Genomic DNA, 13,380 nt, shown 5'->3' with positions numbered 1-13,380 from the left:
AGAACAAACTGGCAAGAGATGCCTTCTGGAGACCAAAGGACCCTGGATGATGGCCAGGAGCGAGCCTGCCTACTATCCCTCAGGAGAGCTTCTGCCCAGAGGTGCTGGGGGAGGTGCAGACACGCTGTCCTGTCCTGCCCCAGAGAGAGGAGGGAGTGAGCTGGCACAGACGCAGCAGATGCGCGGCTCTGCCCCCCCTCCCCAAGAGTCTCCTGCCGGAGATGGGGTCGGGCAGAGCAAGCTGACAGGAGGGGAGGAGAGGCCAGCCTCCCTTGCCCTCACCAGCCCTCAACTACATAAGCCCATGCTGTTCTAGGGTGAATTGTTTCTGAAGCCGCCAGCCTGTCATCCTCCCCACTCAGCGGCAGCAGCAGCAGCAGCAGTAACATGCTCCTATCACCAACCCAGGACTCTGCACAGCACAGGGCACATTCCACTTTCCTCCTTTACCTGGGCAACAGACTCTAGCCACCTCTGTGCCCAAGGAGCTGCTCCAGAAATCGTGTATTAAACACAGGACAGAAGCCAGTTGGCTAAGCCTGCACTCAGAAGGCACAGGCTTGCTCCAACCCTTTGCAAGAGAATCTGCCAGGGAGCTGACAGATTTCCCCTGAATTGGACTCTCTGAGGATGGGACCTGGAAATGGCATTTTAAATAAGCTCCCCAGAAGATCTTGATGTCCCCAGAGTTTGAGAACCAGTGGCCTCAGATCAGCTTGTAAGTGCATATTCCTACATCTACCACACTGTCCCAAGAGGCTGAAAGTGGGCGGAAATTGTCCCCTTCAGAGGGGGAAGGCTAGATGAGGGCTTGGGGGCAGCAGATGGGTCCCCGGTGGGCCCCTCCTCTCCCCCACAGCTTCCTTTGTCAGTTTCCAGGTGCACAAGCACACACAGCCAAGCCCAGTCGCTCCCCTCAGAATTCGCTGTACCTCCATCCACAGTGCTCACGAGGGACCCGACCTCAGCCACCACCCACCATGGCTCTCCCTTTCCCAAAAGAGACCCCCACCTGCCGCATTACTTAAATAATCTTTATTTCTCATGCACTAGGAAAGATGGGATTGTATGAAACACTGCATTTCACAGCAAAGGCCTCGGTCCAGGACACAACACAGGGGACCAGCCAGGGTCCAGGTCTGGTCAAAATTCTGGGGACCATACCAGGAATGCCACCCTCAGGGCTGGTGGCAGATCCAGGACCCTCCGGCTGCAGTGGCCCCAGACATGGCACAGGGTGGCTGCTCCCTCCCACAGAAGCACACGAAGCTGATACCAAAGGAGCACGTGGACCGGAGGAAGGACGGAGAAGGCTGCTGGCAGTGACTTGGCAGAGGTGGTGGTCCAGCACCTCCGAGGCCCGATTCCAGGCACCAGGGCTGTGACTGAGCTCTCAGCCCAACTCTAGCCACGCAGAGCTTCTGGAGCCCGCAGACCCCCGGCAGCCCCATGCCTGCAGCAGACATGTACAGGCTCCACCCTGACTGCCCCTCAGGCACATGAACCAGGTGGGGGCCTAAACGCAAGCCATGGCCAAAGCTCAGATTTGCCCAGGCAGGACCCTAAGGGCTAGAGGGGCCAGCCCCCCACAACCAACCCTAGCCCCTGTGGACAGCTAGGCTTCAGAGGATCCTGAGACAGGGCTACCAGCAGGGCAGCCCTCAAACCTGGGCCATCAGGTGCCACATGAGCCAAGACAAGGGCAGAGCAGATCCTGGACACCACTCTCACTGGGGTGGCACAGGGACAGATATAGGTCAGAAACATGCAGGACAGAACAAAGAAGAACGGACACATGCAGAGACCAGAGCAGGGTGGGAGGGGTCCAAGGACAAAACATGGCCAAGATGCTGAGACGCAGTGGGCACTGTGCGGGCCAGGCTCACTGAGGCCCCGGGCTTGTGACACCCATCTCCTCTGGGATGGTTTCCAGCATCTCGCTCTGGATGGCCTGCGTGATAAGTGCCAGCTCCTGGCACAGCGTTTCGTAGCGGTAGCCCACGCGGATGTCCGGCACATTGGTACGGCGGATGTCGTTGCCCTCGGGGCCCTCCTTGGTATAGTTGGGTCCCAGCCAGTGGCTCTTCACCTGCAGGGGGTGGGGATGACGGGCAGGGCTGCAGCCAGCTCTGAGGGGCCATACCCCAGCCCTGAACCATCCCAGGGCCAGGACCCCTGGGACCTTCCCAAATGCAGAGGAGGGAAGGAGAAGGGATGCCACAGTCCAGGCAGGCGGGGGGGGTACCTTGTGGGAGAAGCCGCTCATGAGCACACTGTTGCGTGCCAGCTCACACATGTCACAGGAGCTGAGCTTCCACACCTGGGTGGCGATGCTGTACTCCTCCATCAGCGGCTCCTGCACAGGCCAGGTTCTCTCAGACAGGCGCACATGGCCTGCCAGGATCTTTCCCTGTGGCACTTGCCATGTGGCATGCTGACTCCGCCATAAGGGGTCAGCACCAGCCCTGAGCCCCCCAGTGTCCAGGCATCCTTTGTGTCCCAGGACACCCGCCCACGTGGCTGCCCATCAGGTTCTGACCTTGGTGAAGTGGAACTGCAGGGGGTCATCAGTGGACAGCGAGACCATGAGGCCACGGGACAGGTACTCAGGTAGTGGGTTCCGGTGGTAGCTGAGGAAGAGGCTGTTGTTGCTGAGCGGGGACATGGCGATGCCTATCTGGGCCAGGTAATACAGGTACTGCAGGACCGGGGCCTGGGCAGGCAACGGGGATGGGGGGCCTGTCAGGTGGCCCCAAGGCTGGGGAGGACACCTGGTTCTGGGGGGTACAGGCCACACTAGGGGGAGTCCAGGCTGGGCCTGATGTGCAAAGGGTCAGTTACAGCCAGAATCCAAGCTGGGCCTCAGTCTGGAGGCTGGGGTGTGGAGGGGTCCGAACTGGGGGCTGCGTGAGGAGGAGGACCAGTTGCTGAAGGGGCCTGATGGGTTGGGAGGAAGGTGAACAATTGGGAGGGGAGGCTGGGGGTGCAGCCCCTGACCTTGCGCAGAAGCAGCCCGTGCGAGATGTTCTCAGCCAACATGAAGGCCGACACCAGGTGGTGGATGGGCCCAGCCTCCCCGCAGTGCGGCCTCAGCACAAATGTGTGGAAGCCCCTCTGCCTGAGGGGCATGAAGACAGTGTGAGCTGCTGAGCCCCCACCCACTGCCTGTGAGGGCCCGCACAAGCGGGCAGGGTAGACTCCAGGCTGTGAGGCATGAGCCATGGAGCCCTGAGGGCAGAGAAAGAACCCCTAGGGTCCATGCGTGGGGGCAAGAGGTGGGTCAGGGCTCTGACCGCCCCAGCCCAGGGCAAGCCGACAGCAAGGTGTGTGGGGGGAGGTGAGAGATAGCAGGGTGAGAAGAGACGCACCTGCGCAGGTGGTTCAGCATGGCCATGTTGGCGAAGGTGTAGTATAGGTAGTAGGCATAGGGTGGGTTGTCCTCCTCCACCCAGGCCTCAGGGAGGGGGCTCTCCAGGTTGAAGACGTGGTTCTCAGGCTTGGACTCATCATCCACACTGTCAAAGCCATCCACCTGGCACGGGATCCTGGGGTCAGACCCAGAGCTGCAGCTGGGCCTGAGGCAGGTCGTCCTCCCCACGCCCAGCCCTGTGCTGCCCCCTCACATGTTCCAAGAAGAGGTGCAGCTCCGGGTGGCTGGCAGGGTGCACGGTGGCCTCAAACAGTGGCAGGAAGATGTTCTCCAGCATCTCCTGGAAGTTGGCCAGCTGGCCCTTGGTACGGTACACATCACTGCAGGTGAGATAGGCACATGCAGGTCAGGGCCCATGTGAGGACATCCAGCAGGCCAGTAAGGGTCAGGGCTTGGCTCGAGGTCACAGAAGTGGTTTTGCACCATACTGGGTGGGCCAGGCTGGGCAGACCATGGGTGGAACCAGAAGACCCTTCCTTCTACTCAGATGGCTCAGCTGGGATGGGGGAGGGTCACCATCCCAGGAGGACAGGAGGCAGACCCTGGCCCCTTCAACTCTAGTCCCCATGTTCCCTCCCACTCCCAGGGACACTCACAAGAGGCGGGGCACCTGCACGAGCCAGCGCACATTGGGAGAGTGCACACGGTGCATCACAGCCCAGCGTGCCAGCTTGTCCCACTCGTCTCTTGAGCGCCCGTAGATGGAGAGCCGCAGCTCCGCATTCTGGTATTTGCTCTCCTCCAGGTCCGACATGACCTCCTGAGAGACACAAATGGGGCAAATGTCACACTCAGGCTGCCCATCCATCCCTGTCTTTGCAGCCACCCTGTGTGCTAAGTCAGACCTCTTTATGCCTCCACCCACCCACCTCACCTGCCAGTGCAGGCCTCCCGGATACCCAGGCTCTCGCTCAGTCAGGGGGAGGGCTGCCCAGGGCCAATGCTGTCCCTGTACCCAGTGGGCCCTGGCAGCCACTCCTCCTCACCTTGATGATGTGAGCAAAGTATTTCCCAGAAACTCTGTTGTCGGTCTTGATGAAGATCTCTCGGAGAACGGACTCCCCAATAGGGTTGTATTTGGCATTGAACTTGTCAAAGCGATGGAAGGTGTTCCTGTCCTGTGGGAGATGGGCAGGCCCAGTTACCCCCGAACCCCCGCCCACACACTGACCCAGCCCCTATGCCGCTGGAACAGACCGCGTGCACATCGAGCGTGTCCACACTCAGGTCGTAGGCAGTGAGATTCATGCTCTCGAACACCTCCCGCAGTGTCTGCTCGCGGCCCTGCTCCACGTGCACGATCTCCTCCAGGTGTCGCTTCATCGCCCGCTTGATGAAGCGCAGCAGATGCTTCTGGTTCATGCAGGACGAGGCATGGATGTGCGTGTCCACCTGGGGTGGAACAGGGGGCTCCTGGGTCCACTGGAGGCCGGGAAGGTCCACGGTCTGGGCAGTGGGATGGGAGAAGATTCTCCAAACTGGATGCTGGGTGGGGAGCCCAGGCCCTTGAGGAGGCGGCTGGGCAGAGGTGTAGGGTCGGGCCACAGGTGAGGGCCCACCTTGCGAATGTTGTAGAAATCTCGGTGTGGCACCTTCTTCTGGGCAGCCAGCTCCTTCATCTCGTTGAGCAGCACATGCATCTGGAACTTGGAGCTCAGGTATTGCAGCCGGCGGTAGCAGAATGACTTTCTGGGCAGGAGGAAAACCAGGCAGGGTTCAGGGCCCGCAGGGAGGCTGGAAGGGGAGGGTCTGGGACAGGCAGGGACTCACATGGGGCCGTTGATAATCAGGGCCATCAGCACATTGACGTCTGCCACAAATTCCTGCAGGTCAGGGTATGGCAGCTCCACCTCTGAGCAACTGGCATGTAGGGGAAGCTTGGGTGAGGAGAGCAAGGCCAGCCCTATGGGCCCTCCCGAGATGCAGCACCCCCCCCCACAGCTTCCCCCAGCACACCCCACGCCCCTCTTACTGCTCATCGGGTTCCCTGCGGGTATAGACGTGCATCACGCCCCGCACCATGCGCAGACCCAAGCCCAGGTCCCCAGGCATGGTGCTGGGCTCACAGTGCTCATACGGGTGCTGTTCCAGCGCAGGGGGGTGTACCGGGGCATCTGCAGGAGTGGGAAGGGTGGAGTCAGGGCAAGACTCTTCCAGGCCACCACCCACTGCTCAGCCCAGAGGCCCCGCAGAGGGTGAGAGACATCAAAGGCCCCAGCAGGATGGCTCCTGCTCCTGCCTCTGCCCCTCGTGCACCAAGAGGCTGGAATGAGCCTGGGTGTGGGAAGAAGCAGGCAGGGCAGAGGTTCCTGGGCAGTTGGAATAGGGCAGGGACAGGGGTCCCACCAGCGGACACAGGGGTGTCGGGGCCCTGCTCGTAGGTCCGCGTCTCCAGAGGCTTCTCGGCCAGCTGCTGCAGGTACCGGCGGGTGGTGGGGCAGAAGCTTTGAAGCGACAGGGCCATGTACTTCTCCCGGATGAAAAGAGCCCGCACCACACTCTTGGCTGCGTCCAGGAGGTCTGTGAATGGTACCTAAAGACACGGACATGTGATCACTCTCCTCGGTTGCTGACCCAGATCAGGCTCGCTCTCACCTCCTCCCTGAGGCCTTGACCCCAGAAACACTCAGAACATTTTGTTCCCAGCACATCAACTCGCTCCCAGCCAGACCCTTTGTCCCTCCAACTTTTGGAAGGAGAAAAACCCTCCGACCCCCGACGCCCCCAGCTCTCCAGTCTCAGGGATCCCATTGGGACACTCACTCCACACTTCTCCTCCCCAGAGATGGTGACCCGCTGAAATTCTCTTTCCAGCACCACATCGCGCTCCCGCAGGCCCCGGTCGCCCTGTCCCTCACCCTGCTCCTTGTAGAGCCTACGAGGGAGGCGTACAAGGTAAGGGTTGGAGCCAGCACTGGGACAGGCCCAGCCCTGCATGCCCCACACCCCTCTGTCCTCCTCACTGGAGGTCCGATTCACTGTCTGTCTTCAGGAAATCTTGCTTGGCCCGAAGCAGGATGTCCGGCTCCAGCCTACAGGTGAGAGGGGCGAGAGGTCAGGCAGATGACAAGGACCTTGCTCCCAGGTCCCTGCGCTGTGCTATGTACTATGCATGTGTTAGGTCACTCACAGTCCTCTAGAACCCTGCGCTGTGGGTGCTGTTCCTGCCCCACATTAGAGATGAGCGAAGTGAAACAACATGTTCCAGGCCCCACTACTAACCAGAACCCAGCAGCCTGACTCCAAAGCCTGTGCTTCACACTACTGCTCTATGCTGCCTCCCCAGCGGTCCCCAAAGGGAGGACGGGATGGGAGAGGGAAAAGATGGGGCTCTGAAAGCATCCAGGTGGCCACAGAGGGAAGCTGGGCAGACTACCCTGGGCCCCTCCCCCCAACCCCACACTGTCTGCCTGTGCCCCCCACCACTCTAGGGCTGCCTGGCTGTGTCCCACCCCACTGTCTGGCTGTGCCCCTCACTACCCCACAGCTATCTGGCTGAGCCCCCCGACTTTGTGCCCCCCACCACCCTGCGGCTGTCTGGCTGTGCCCCCCACTACCCCACGGCTGCCTGGCTGTGTTCCCCCCAACTGTCTGGCTGTGCCCCCCACCATCCCACGGCTACCTGGCTGTGTCCACACACACACACACACACACACACACACACGCACACACACTGTCTAACTGTGCCCCGACACACATACGGCCTGGCTGTGTCCCCCTCTACAATGTCTAGCTGTGCCCCCACACATATATAGTCTGGCTGTGCCCACCACACTATCTGGCTTGTGCCCCCCAACCCTGTCTGGTTGTGCCCCGCCACCCCACAGCTGCCAGCCGGGCCGGGCCAGGCCAGGCCAGGGGCTTACTTGACATCCTGGCTGATCTGCCGTTCCAGCCGCTGCCGCCGCTCCTCCAGCTGCTCAATGGGGCTCTCCTCGGGGAACTCGTACGGGGCGCTACGGAGCTCGCTCTCAGCTAGGGAGCGGCTGAACAGCTCCTGGTGGGAGGGAAGGAAGGGTCAGTGTGGCCTAGCCCTCAGCCCCTGGGCCCTCCCTTGCAGAGTCTGGGGATGCGGTGAGGGCAGCAGGAACTGGGGGTACCTGGGAGAAGCTGGGAGACCAGGGCACAGCCAAGCGTGAAGTAAGGGGACGGCTGAGGTGCTGGGGTGTGGGAAGCAGAGACAGGGCATGGGGACAGCGGTGGGGGGACATGGGGTGAGGTGCCAGGCGATACCTCGGCGATCTCCTTGCATTTGCCATCCATAGACGTGCGCAGGTCAAGCGGGAAGTGCTTGAGGCAGGGGGCAGGGCCTGGCAGGGATCGGGCAGACTGCAGCGGAGGGGCCCCCAGCCCACCCCGAGCCTCTGTGAAGACAGTGATGCCAGGGTCAAAGGGTGGAGGGCGGGGCCTGGGCGCACTGGAAGCCCAGGCCAGCCCCGGAGACAGGCCAGGGCCTGGCAAGTAGGCAGTTCCTCTCAGAGGCTGAGGAGTGAGCCTGAGTGCGGCTCCCAAAGGACCTCACCCTCAGTCTAGCACCGGACGCCTCACCCATTCCAGGCTCAGGCATGGGGGTCCTGAGTCTGCCCCTAGAACAAGTGGACTCACTCACTCCAGGAATAAGACTCTGAATCCTGGCCTAAGGGCTACTCCTTCAGGCCATGAGAAACTTGTGTGAGTACCTCCCACAGGCAGGCACACGCGTGTACACACACACACACACACACACACTCTGGGCACTCCTGAAGGAGCTGGTGGCCATACTGGCGATTCCCAGCCCACAACTTCCAGGGCAGACAGTCCCGGATCCGACCTGTCTCTGGCCTGGCAGATCCTTCTCCCAGAGGACAGGGCCTGTACCTGATATCCTAGACCTAGAGCACAGGGAAGCCACAGCTGCCACTCACTCTGCTCTGATCTGGGGACCAGCCCTCAAGGGAAGAGGAGAGGAAGTGGAGGACCTGGTTGGCAGCAGGAACCCTATCTCCTCCCCAGAGACCTGCCCTCTCCCCCAGGACCCCAGGGCTGCCAAGATGTTGCCTAGCCCCAGCCTGCCCCTCCTACTGCTGGCTGCCCCTCCAAAGGGAGCTGCCACAAACAGTCTGCGCCACTCAGAGGCCCTAGGATCTGGGCCGGAGGCCCCAGGGAGGGCCTGGGGAAGGGAGCTGCAGAAGCCAGGGTCTCTCTTCCTGGAGAGCAGACTCCTCAGCTGCACCACCAGGAGGCCAGCATTCAAGGCCGTGAAGCTGCTAGTCTAAAGGCGCTGCCGCTGCCTCAGCTCCCAGCCCACCTTGAAGGACCCTCCCTGGGCTTGCCAGCCCCACCCTCCCAGCGGGAAGCTCCATACCCAACGTGGCTTCCCAGCCAGCTCTGGGGGGTGCGCCCTTCCAGCACCCTCCTTTCCCCTCTCTACTGTGGCTTAGGGACGGATTGGTGGCTCTGCCCAGGTAGCACACCTTAAAGTCTCTGTCCCCACTTCCCAATACCCCAGAGTCCAGTCCCAAGACTGGACAAAGGGTAGAGAAGGTGCCTGCTCCAGATCCAGGACCCAGCCCCCACTCGCCCTGGTGCCTGCCTGGGTCCTACCTGCGGAGTTCAGGCAGTGCCGGCCAGCAGCCCTGTGCCCCTGACCTGCCTGTTTGCGGAGTGGAGCTGTAGCCAGTCCCCCAGGACAGCTCAGGGGCCCGGCACGGGCTGTACCAAGTGCAGCTGCAAGCAGGGGAGACCCTGGAATGACGGCAAGCAGGGGGCTGGAGGAGCTCAGGGGAGCCCAGAAATCAAGGGAAGGAGCATCAGAGTTTGGAGATAAGAGGAACCCCAGAAATGAACAGGGCCTTAACCTCTACCAAGCCAGGGCCCAGGCCAAAGTGGGGCCCCCAAGGGGGAGGAGCAGGGTAGGCTGATATGGACAAGGCAGGCTAGCAGGGAGGGGCCAAGCCTCCTTAAAATGCACTGGCCTGGGGGACAGTGAGGGGGTAGGGCTTCGCTGGCCAAAGGGTAGGAGTGGGGAAAGGAGGGGCCAGCAGCCCTCATCTCTATACCCAACAGCACCAGGCCAGCTTCCTCTGCCTGGTGGCCTTGTCTGCTCACCACTGTCCTCTGGGCCCCCGACTATGGGCTCCCTCAGGAGAGAGAGGGCTTCTGCTGGGGAGAGGAGCTGGCTGGCAGTCGGGGAAGTGGCTCAGTCCAGGTTGGAGCTTCTCTGCTGCCCAGGGGGCTGGTTCATGGCCCCCTAGACCGCCAACTCCTGTTCTAAGCCTATCATCAGGGACCGGCCAAACTGCCCAGGAGAGGCTTGGGAGAAGGGAGACTAGAATTTGCAGGACTTGAGTCTGATTCTGTTCCACTTACTGGCAAGTCTCTGCCTCCTGGAATTTTCAAGTCCTGTCTACAGTGGGGTGATAAACGGGTCCTGCCCTGCGTAGCCATAGCTGTCACAGAGATATGGCTCTGCAAGTGTTCTGTGGAACACCACAATCTGCGATTATGAACTCCTGGGACCCTCCAAACACTTCCCACATGTAGTCCCACCTATTGGGGAGGGTGGGAGGTTCTCAGACCCAGCACAGCCTAGGCAACTGAGCAATGAAGGGCAAAGAAGAGAACAGAACTTGGCAGGGGTGGAGATGGGGGGGGTGACGTTATCTCTTACTTTGAAAAGGGCAGAGCAGGAAGAGGAAGGAAAGATGGGGACCTGCTCCGCCCCCAAGGGATAAAGACAGAGCCTAAGGTCCTTGCTTGCCCAAGGACCCTGATCCTCCACAACTCCTCCCCCATTCTAACCCCCTCCACAGAAGGCCAACCACAGACCTCCAGGCTGGTCTGTATCGCATCAGGACGGGTGAGCCACAGGCCCTAATTTCAAACCCCTCTCCTAGCAGGGTGGCCCAGGGCCTCCACAGAAATGCTGGGGTGACCGTCCTCTGAGCCTGCCAGGCTGCATTGGAGGTGACACACAGGAGGAAGCTTCACACTACCTGAGGCCAGGCCTAGAAGACCCAGCTGCTTGCTGGTCCCTTCTCCCAGGGTCTGTGCTGCAGCACCATACACAGACTCACACAGGGGGAGTCGACCAAAAGCCAGAGGGGGCTACTCCCACCAACGCCACGATTCTTGCCACTCCATCTACGCTCTTGACCAGGAGCCCCCTCACTCACTGCCAAGACTGCCTCTGTAGGCAGAGAGGTGCCCAAGGCTTTGACCTACAAGTATCAGATGCTCCCACCATGTGACCACTCAAAGGCGTACAGATCTAGCCCCAGGGGACACGCCCCCTGGATGGCATAGACCTCAGGCCAGCATCTTCAACAGCATCAGAAAATACAGGAGGTGATCAGGCTATAGGTATAAACAGCTACTGGGGCTGGGCAGGGCGAGCGGTGAGGACCAGCTTGACCCAGTCACCAAAGTGGGGATGGTCTTTCCTTAGCCACAAGGCCTGGGGGCAGGAGACGGCAGGTAGATATCCCTCAACAAGCACAGACCCAGGCAGCTGGAGCCCTCAGGGAGATGGCACAGCCGCACCACGCTGCCTGCTTCAAATGGTGCAGAGATGCCGACCAGATTGGGAGCCGAACCAAAGGGTACAGGGGCACACAGTGGCCCCAGCCTGAGCCCTAGCACGATCCATCCCAAGGACACCTCATACTTCTGAGGAAGCTCACAAGACAGACCAGGAGGGAGCAAAATAGCAAACGATAGATACAGCTGAACTCCAACCCTGGGATGCCGGCAGCCATGAGTGCCCTAATGTCAGGCATCTCCACCTCTCCCCCACAGTGAGAGGGTTCGTGATTTGGGGTCCTAGAAAAAGGAACTCACTGCAGGAGGACAGCCTAAGCCTGCCTGGTAAAGGCACAGCTGTCAGCAATTTGCCTGCCCAGTCCGCAAACCAGTCAGTCCCACACATCCCCCACTCCATTCACACACACTCCACATGCAAACAGTCTTAGCACATCCACACACTGACACGTGTGCAAACACACCTCTTGGTACACCCACGCCCATCCTCGTTAGAGGACAACATTCCCAACAAAAAAATTTGTCACCCTCCACCCCACCACCTCCCAAGTCAGCTGTCCCAGGGACCGAGGATGAGAGGCCCCACTGCAGAGAGGGTGCAGGAAAAGGGCGCCTCCACTCCCACCCCTGAGGGGACCAGTGGCCTGGGCGGGCGAGAGGTGATGGGGCAGAGCCAGTGCCGGAGGCCAGGAGGCACACACTCACCTGGTACTGCAGAGGCGGCCTGCAGGCTGGCACGCTTCTTAAAGGGATATTTGGCCTTGGGTTTGCCGGGGCCGGATGGATAGGATGCCATGGCTCAGGCCGCGGAGACGGCGGGGGGAGTCTGAGCCGCAGCAGCCGGGCCTGGCTCTGCCACATCCAACCCCTTCCTCCGCCCCGCCCCCAGCGGGAGTGACTGATGCAGGAAGCAGAGGCCCCGCAGGCGGAAGAGGCCCGGGCCACGATTTCTGAGGTTGTCTAGGCAACCTGGAGGAGGGGGGCCTCCATATCCACCCCTTATCCCTCCCATCCCTTCCTCGGTCCCTGGAGTGTGACTGATGGTAGCTGGGCCAGGGCCCTGGAGTGGAGGTGAGAAAACAAGATGGGGAAGGGCCAGCCCCCGGCACTCCATTAACCCTCTCCAGTGCCCTCGCCCCTTACCAGGGCTCCGGGTCAAGGGAGTCAAAGTCCAGGCTAGCTGGTCCAGCCAGCCTGGGAGAAAAAAATAATAAGAAAGGGAAATGCAGCACGAGCTTCCCCACGCTCAGAACACATGCCTCTCAGGGCAGGCGTGCTCCGTAAAACCCCAGCCCCTCTGGGGCAGAGCCCTCTTTTTTTCTTCTCTATCTGACCCCCAGCCCCAGGCGTAGCCCAGGTCTGGGAGGATGGGGTAGAACAGAGAATCCCAGCCCAGGAGGGAGGAGCCTGTCTTGGGAAAATTCCACTGTCCGGCAGAAGCTACCTTCTAGGAAGGGGGGAGGCCAGGAGGCAGGGGCTTCTCGGGAGTCTGGGAAAGCGACCCCAGCGTCTTCTGACGTTTCCCTCGGTCTTTCCACACTCAGGCTCTGCTCTCCCAGGTCCTCCCCAGAAGGAGCTGGCCGCCTTCCCTAGGTCTGCTGGCTATGCTGAGACCCCCATCCTCTTGTCACCCTGGCCACTGCACTTGTCTGTCCCAGAGACCCTCCCCCAACGCACGCAACACACTCACCTGAGGCCATTATGCCTGCTCCCCGAGGGGGACCGGCGAGGCTGCCCGCCAGGGTATGCACAGCCGGGAAGCCGGGGTCCCGACGGAGGACAGGAGGGCTGCGGCCCAGACCCCGGCCGAGTCGCTCCAAGGGCCCCGGCCCTGACCCTGAGATGGGGGAAGTAAGGCAGTCTTTCAAAAGTGCCGGCTGGAGGGAGGCGGCCCCCAGCCTACCCAGACCGCTGCCCTGGCCTTGGAGACCCCGCAGTCCCGACCCCCAGCCCGGCACTCGAGAGGCGGGCCGGCCACGTGCTCCCCAGAGAGCGGGAGCCGGAGCTCGTCTGGGCGTCTCTCCACCCTCTCTGGATACTCGGGGCCGGACTCTTGTCGCTGGGCTGCGGGGCAGTCCGGCAACAGGTGCGACCCCATCCACACCTCACCGGCGCAGCCGCGCGTCTCCGCGCGTCTCCGCGGCCTTCGGCCCAGCCAAACCCGAGGCCCCGCCCCGGCCGCCGGCCCCGCCCCCGCCACTTCCCTTCTTCCCGGAGCCGCCAGGGCAGCCGCCTCTCCGCGGCCGGCCGGGCCGAGTCTTGGGCAAGTTTTGCACGTCAGCTTCCTCCTCAGGGAAATGCGATGGGGCAATCGCGTGCCTCACTCAAAGGAGCGGTTGTGAGGATTAAACGTTACGCAGTTTTGCACGGTGCCTGGCACAAAGTCAGCGCCTAGTAAAACATCGCTATTATTACTGTCCTAGGATTCCCTT

The 13,380-nt window shown here is 61.4% G+C and overlaps 1 protein-coding gene across 1 annotated transcript; it reads right to left on the bottom strand.

Moving 5' to 3' along the window:
* Window positions 1-1,016: 1,016 nt before the first annotated feature.
* On the bottom strand, window positions 1,017-13,380 carry AMPD2 (adenosine monophosphate deaminase 2). The gene is made up of 18 exons (XM_046645363.1): window positions 12,639-13,380; window positions 7,664-7,794; window positions 7,297-7,427; window positions 6,394-6,462; window positions 6,194-6,305; window positions 5,777-5,963; window positions 5,403-5,544; window positions 5,201-5,290; window positions 4,990-5,119; window positions 4,628-4,822; window positions 4,417-4,548; window positions 4,027-4,190; window positions 3,624-3,750; window positions 3,369-3,532; window positions 2,998-3,118; window positions 2,540-2,713; window positions 2,246-2,356; window positions 1,017-2,089 (listed from the first exon to the last, which is right to left on the bottom strand). The coding sequence occupies exons 1-18, from the start codon at window positions 12,646-12,648 to the stop codon at window positions 1,883-1,885; spliced, it is 2,397 nt and encodes a 798-aa protein (XP_046501319.1). The 5' UTR covers window positions 12,649-13,380; the 3' UTR covers window positions 1,017-1,882.

This window comes from Equus quagga, chromosome 18, assembly GCF_021613505.1.
Source record: "Equus quagga isolate Etosha38 chromosome 18, UCLA_HA_Equagga_1.0, whole genome shotgun sequence".
Classification (NCBI taxonomy): domain Eukaryota; kingdom Metazoa; phylum Chordata; class Mammalia; order Perissodactyla; family Equidae; genus Equus; species Equus quagga.
Note: the sequence above shows the minus strand (reverse complement) of the source record. Positions and strands in the feature narration are given on the sequence as shown.

Coding starts and splice junctions, on each gene's coding strand:
- AMPD2 (XM_046645363.1), bottom strand. Junction 2,714..2,997: donor ACGGGCTGCTTCTGCGCAAG/GTCAGGGGCTGC, acceptor TTGCCTGCCCAG/GCCCCGGTCCTGCAGTACCT. Junction 2,357..2,539: donor TGCAGTTCCACTTCACCAAG/GTCAGAACCTGA, acceptor TGGCCTGTGCAG/GAGCCGCTGATGGAGGAGTA.